The following is a 7,180-nucleotide window of genomic DNA, read 5'->3' as shown; positions in this document are numbered from 1 at the left end:
ACACACACACGCACACACACTTATGTCATCAGCAAATGCTATTCTCACTTTCGATCGCCCACTTCGGCACATTGTGACCACAACAGAGTGACTCATGTTGAAATGTAAAAACAAAAATCATGTGGCATTTGTTGTGGGAAATTACAGATTATTTTTTATTACAACCTAGTCTTACTTTATACAGTATCATGACAAGCAAATCCTGATATTGAAACTGTCTGCATTTTGGTTGAAGGTTGCTGCACAGTCTGATTTTTTTTTTTTTTTTTAAACGTAAATATGAACAACATGATGTGAGCTATGGGAATCTACATCCAAACAGACCTCCACTTTGAACTATGAGGTTCATATCTTCCAGAGATCAAATGATACATTCAAAAAAAAAATGTATCATTCATTGATGAGTTCATCTGCAACCCAAGTGAGTATTAGCGGCTCAGGTAATGGATGAATGGTAAGTTGATCGTTATCCACGTTAATGTAATCAAATGCCCAATGCTTACTCTTAGATACAGTTCTCAACGTTATACTAAGCCATTCCAATGTCATTTTGCTGCTGGGTATGTGATGCCAATTGTTGTTATGCCTTGTTTTATCCTGTATTTTCTGTGCAATACAATTTCAGCCTTTAAAAAGATAAAAGGCAGCAGTGATCAACAATTCTGAAAGGGCTATTAGGTCCAAAAAGGAGCGGCATTTAAAAAAAAACAGCTCTCATGAAGAAGTTATATACAAATACCCAAATATAGATTTTGAATTAATAATGCTCTAAAGGCAGTTGCTGATACAGATCTTCACATTGCAATAAAGAAAACTCGCCTCTACCTACCAAAAAAAAAAACAAAAAAAAAAAAACCCTCAAACGGGGGTCTTGAAGGAATTCACCAAATGAGTAAACAAAGACGCAAACAGTAAGTCACATTGTTGATGGACTGTACCCATGCTGTCATCGGGCATGTGACACACCACACATGCAAGATCCGTTAATCTCGTTATCACTGTCCTTCCTCTCTCGTCCAATCTCTATCGCACTGCTGTGTCACTTCCACACCAAAGCAGCGTCTCACTTGACCTTGTCTACTCAGTATGCTGACCCCACCCGCTTGTTACAGGCATGGGCTCAAGGCCATCTCAATGGTGAGGTATTAATAGGCGGCCAGACAAACTGCATGCCGCTTCTGCTGAGACGCGTAGCTGCTGGGGATTCATGAATAAGTTGCCGGGGATGCTCTGGCGATGGCTTTTGAGGCTGCGCCATAAGAATCGGAATTCTAGAATCCAGTATTCAAAAAAGCTTTCAATGGGTATTTTACAGAATATTTTACTTTTAATGTTTTATATCAGAAAGTGGTTTTCTCGCGTGCCTGGCCAGTCTTGTGTGAAATTAAATCAGTGAATTTTTGTTGACTGGTAACTTCTGAAAATGTGTCTACTTTGTATAATGTGGGTGTAATTTGCTGCCCAACCATGCCTCCCCCCCACACCCCATTAAAAAAACATTCCCTTTCTTCTTCCATGACATGATTTGCTAGGTTGGACGAATATCCAGAGTCACTTTCAAGCAATGGACAGGCACCGTCTAAAAAACTCATGCAGAAATTCTCACATGGCTCACATCTCAAAGTGAATCGGCGAGCACGCGTGCATAGAGGTTTGTTGGCTCCACTGATAACTGGCACACACTCGATTCCTCGGTGAAGTTGTCGATGCAGCGGCGGTGGAGATGATTCACATTTGTTGATGTGCCCACGCGCCACAGACTGTACACACGATTGAGTGTGTAAGTGCTTCTCGTACGAGGAAAAAGAAAATAGGCCATGGTCTGTACGAGCGCTCAAGTTACTCCACGCTCTGGACTCTGTACGCTTCCGCAGGTAAGAGTCAAAAGGCTCAGCCACCAATCATCAGGTAACAAAGAACGGACTTGCCATAGGTTCTGCAGTATATTGGGTGGGGGTGTGGGGGGGGGGGGACCATTGGCTCACTTGCATAAGACAGGGCCAGCCCCTAAAAATGGGCTCACTTCAACATGACAAGAAATACAAGTGTGCCAAGTGGCAAATGCTCTCTTGGGATGTTTTGAGATACACTAAAAGCATATTTCAAACAAGTAAATGTGTCGGGGAACAAATGCCTATGACAACTATGACGACAGAAGGGTGTGGCTTATTATTTCTGACAAACAGCTCAGTCATGTGCCCGTTTTAAAAGAGGAGGTTCATGAACACCATTATAAATAAAATACATACACTATAGTGTAAACAACATATTCTAATTATTCATTTTAAATGTGTGTCTAGGGTGGGAACTAAATGACATTTCACAAGTGAAACAATGTACCAAAATAGGGGATTTTAGTCTGCACATGATTGTCACAAATTCTTACGGAAAGGGGAACTGCTTCAAAACCATCTGAGTCATGGACTAATTTTAGCAATATTTTTGATGGTGATGCTCTACTGCCTTGGAAATTAGGAAAGTAGTGTGTTTTAAACTTGGATCACTTTAGAGGTTCATAATAAAGGTGAAAAAGCCCAGATACTTTCAGGATGTATTAAAATTAGCACCTGTGTTGTTTGGAGTTGTTTGTATAAACTTTGCTGCACGCTGAAATGACCGCACGATTTTATTGGCAAGACATTAGGTGATTTTGTTTGTTCCCTCGCACGATGTTGTCGTACATTGATCACCTCTCTGAGCATTTTTTTGCTGAGATGAGTTCAAAAGAGAATGTTTTTGTTTTCTTTTTAAAACAAGTTTAATCAGTGCTCCCATCTAATATGTAAGTGTTGGTTTGGGCCATGCGTGAGAATGTCAACAATCGTAAAACAGTGCGGTACCGTAACTGTATCTTATGTTCAGAATTTGGATGAAAGTGTGCATTTACTATACGTCACCAAAGCACCAGGTTCATTACTTACCCAAGTTTTCATTCACGTATCAAATATCGTTATTTCCAAGTCCAGTTTTACCCAGGAGGTCAACAATTAGGTGAACTTGCAGGTCCGATTTTGCATATTGGCCACTACGTTCATCACATCACCACATTTCCTCAGCTACTATTTCTGAACAATGAAAACCAGACACTGTCTGTCTCCATGTCGTCGTGCATCGCATACACGTGCCATGCAACACAAACCCACCTCACACCCACAGAAGGTTACAGTCGTTACCTTTCACTCTGGCACTTTCCATTGCTAAAGTTTGACGTCAGTGTGTCCAATTTCTAAGATCACGTACAGTTTGTGTGGGTGTACCACCCACAATCAAGCAAAGTGAAATTAAAAGTACAAAGCACTTCAGCACAACAGATCGCTCTTGTTTTGTCTACCAAATATTTGATGGCTTAAAATTTATTTATGAACATGTTGTAACGATTATACTGTATTAAGAAAAACTGGAAAGAGCGTTTGCTATTACACAATTTCCCCAATCCATGTTGGTTAGTTGTCATTTAAATTCACATCTTTTACATTTGGGGTGTCATGGAAACACATTCAAATGTAAGCAGTGACTTATCTTATTTTGTTGATGTCATTGAAATGATTTTGAATTTCTTCACGTTGTGCTTCAATGATCGATGACACACACAGCCCAGCAGTAACACAAGTTCATCTCGGAACAAAACAGAAAACAACAAGCGGGAAGTACATGTTGTGACTTGCGCTGCATGTGATTTGGGGTTTCATTCACTGAAAAAAATCTTGTGACTTAAGATTTCACACTCCACTCTTTGGGAATTTCTTGAGATGAAAAACAAAACAAACAAAAGATCCCCAAGAAAGTACCGCAACAGCTTAAATGCAACAGCCTCGACAACACCAAATAACTAAACAGTGGTGACTAAGGTGGAAACACTAACCCGAGGATAATGTCTGTACATTATCCTCGGGTTAGTCGGGTTAAGTAAACTACTGCTCACTTAAACACGTTTAGGGTGACTCTGCAACGTTACATTACTGAAATTGCACAGTAAAGGATCAAAACGCACGCACGCATCAAGGAAGGCACTGTATTTCATCATGTGTATTTCATCATGTGTCGCGAATCTAGCCAGTTTTATTTTGAGGCAGCCATTTCCTACGTGTCAGACAACACACACAAATGCTCTTACACACAAATGCTAGTCATAAATTAGCTTCGAAAAACTGCACAAAGCATATTTTTCATTTACATAATTATTCAGTGTCTTCTCTAATAGTGAGTGCTCTAAACTAAGTGACATGGAATGTCAACAGTTTTCATTGTACTTCATATTTCAAGTCGAGAGAAGATTGACAGTACTTTGCAAATCTAATGTAAAACACTACAGCTCCAAAAATAAAAAGTACTGTACAAGCCGAGGCCGCAGAGCTGAGGAAAGATGAGTTATTAGCGGTCAAATCCTCTTACCATAATGAGGCCAGTGGTGATAAGGTCGTTGCAGCCGTGGCACAGCTCCCCGAACTTGGCCCAGTAGTCATTTTTGCAGAAGAGCCGTCCATCTTTTTCATAGTACCAGTGGGACAGCGAGCTGCTGCACTCACAGCATCTAACAAAGGAAATACAAAAAGGAACACATCAACCTTTGTGTCATAATTAGTGTACCTTCCCATTTTTGTTCTTATGTGATATGCAACACTCTCTCAAAACATCGTTTTCAAAGAAGGATGACCACTCGATGTCGTTTTGAACAAAGAATCGGTTACTTACTTTCTCGGATACGAACATTTACATGATAGAATGACCGGATGGTTCTAGCTAAACAATTATCTGACTGAAAACTTGCCTCACTGCATCACTTTTCAACATCTGAATCAAAAACACCGGCGGGGTGAAAGCCAAACGAATCTGTTGTTTGGGTGTCCGTGACCTTTACATTTTACGCAAACCCAAAAGGTAGTCCCGGTGGTGATAATGAGCACCTTTGTAAGGTCTATCACAAGCACCACTAATGAGGTGGGCAGGACGAGACATATGAGATCACATAAAAAAAACATACAGCTATGACTGGGCCTTTGTGCCCTTGTGTGTCTGTTTGTGTGTTTGTGTGACTGTTTTTCAAAGACAAAGGCAATGCTGTCATCCGCAACATCATAACGACTCGAGCGCCATCCTGTCCAACGTTACGTTGATACTAGAAAGCGCCTTGCATTTATTTGAACGAAAGCCTAGTTGTCCATAGTATTGGTCATTTCAATTTTACCCCGCTGGGTTGCTGAATGCCAACAATTTGTTCACTAAAATTTTCAGAATTCCAGCCCTCTCTTATTATTAATTTAACCTGAGGGGCCCCCTCCTACTGCCCGAAGACGGCTGGTATAGGCTCCAGCACCCCCCGCGACCCTAGTGAGGATCAAGCGGTTCGGAAAATGTATGAATGAATGAATTTTACCCCGCTGGGTTGCTGAATGCCAACAATTTGTTCACTAAAATTTTCAGAATTCCAGCCCTCTCTTATTATTAATTTAACCTGAGCGGGGTCGTGGCGGGCATGGGCTGCACAGCTACATCACCAAGCCCAATGTCAAGAGTCAGACATCGTGTAAAACATGTCCCAGGTACACTCTGGAGAAGTGGAAAAATGTGCTTTGGAATGGGGAATCCATTACAGGCCCGATTGAACTACGCCAGAGTTTTTTTTGGAAGGGTGTAAGACAAATAGGTTGTTTTGGGGGTTTGGATAGACCCTTCAAGTGATAGGAAATCTTCAAGAACGAATCTAGGATTAAAGCTCCAACCCACATTTTGGGCAATGCTTCCTACTTTTACATTATATTATATTATATTATATTATATTATATTATATTATATTATATTATATACTGCTTGTTCTTCGACTTCTCCCTTTCATATTTTTGCTGCTGTAAATTGGGAATTTCGCCATTGTGAGACAAATAAAGGTTTTCTTATCTTACTTTGTGGACCTACAGGTGACCTACATGTGATTCCCCCCCAAATATCTGCAATGCGACGTTTCGTCCATAACAAGGTCACGTGAGTTCAGGGATTTACGTAACCAAAATGCTCAAATTCTACAACATCCTTATAGTAGCTTCCTTGTACCGTTTTGAAATGCTGCGCTCGATTCCCCTTTTTTTGTGCTATTGCCATTGTTGCATAGCAGATAAAACTCGCTTTGAAAGAGAATGCACAACAAAAAAAAAAAGACACACATACACACACACGCACGCACGCACGCACACACACACACTTATGATCATTGTGCTGTCTACTTGTAGGCCGCGATCAACTGGTTGGGTACTCCTGATCAATGCTAATTCTGTTAGCCTACAAGTTTTAACATTTTAATATGTTTTAATATGCATTCAAAGCATGTGGGATGACATTGCCTTAAAATACTCTCAGATCGGAGTATTTACTCTGCCCAAAAGTGAAAAGTGTGCTAATCCTCATTTTGTATGATACACTAATGCGTGCATGTGAAAAAAAAGTGTTTTCTTTTTTTGTAATCCGTCTAAATCTGTGTGTCTACCAGCTGTGACTAAGTGAGTGCCCATCTCCTCCACTTCTTTCCTATCAAGTGTCCGTCTGAACATCCACTCCCCAGCTTTAAACACACATGGTCACATTCCTCAGTTTACTGGCATTCTTCAGCTTGGTTCCTCCTGTGTACAGCTGTAAACCAGTGCAAGTGTTGATAAACTTTGCAGGTGCAGCAATTTTCCTGCTTTGACTTTGGTTAAGGTCGTCCGCTGGCCAGCCCTGCTGATTTGCACTCACTTTGCAGTGCCCGGAGACACAATTTATTCATCGCTGGCACGCCCTCTCTCTTGAGCATCTGCATGCAATGCTTCGCGGCGCATTTGAGAGAGTGACTTCAGTATGCAGCACGCTTCGATGGGAGGAGACTTGGAAGTGGGTCAAGGCTTTAAGATGTCAGCAGCATCCAAACAGCAGCTACATTATTGCCCTTGCCCTGCACCCTTCAGTAACTTCCCTTGAGACACATACTGGTACACCCTTACAAACCTGTGCTGAGACAAATTCACACCTAGGTGGTTCACGGCTGTGATTGTATTCATTTTGCATACAAAACTACGTATCTGGGAGTGGCAGAATGAAATATATTAGTGAATGCACTCGTGGCAACCAGAATTTGATGCCCTCAAGATATGAATCTCAATACAGGATATGATCAAATATTTCACTAGTTGGTGGTGGTGGTGGTGGGGGGGGG

General features: G+C 41.2%; 1 protein-coding gene across 2 annotated transcripts in view; it reads right to left on the bottom strand.

Moving 5' to 3' along the window:
- The window catches only part of limk1a (LIM domain kinase 1a), a 54,474-nt gene that overhangs the window by 34,712 nt on the left and 12,582 nt on the right, over window positions 1–7,180 (bottom strand). For both annotated transcript variants that reach the window (XM_019886030.1, XM_019886031.1), the window contains one exon: window positions 4,393–4,531. In XM_019886030.1, coding sequence (XP_019741589.1) covers window positions 4,393–4,531 — 139 coding nt within the window. The remainder of the gene's footprint in view (window positions 1–4,392; window positions 4,532–7,180) is intronic.

Source organism: Hippocampus comes, unplaced genomic scaffold, assembly GCF_001891065.2.
Source record: "Hippocampus comes isolate QL1 unplaced genomic scaffold, H_comes_QL1_v1.1 scaffold29, whole genome shotgun sequence".
Classification (NCBI taxonomy): domain Eukaryota; kingdom Metazoa; phylum Chordata; class Actinopteri; order Syngnathiformes; family Syngnathidae; genus Hippocampus; species Hippocampus comes.
This window is presented reverse-complemented; position numbering and strand designations above follow the sequence as displayed.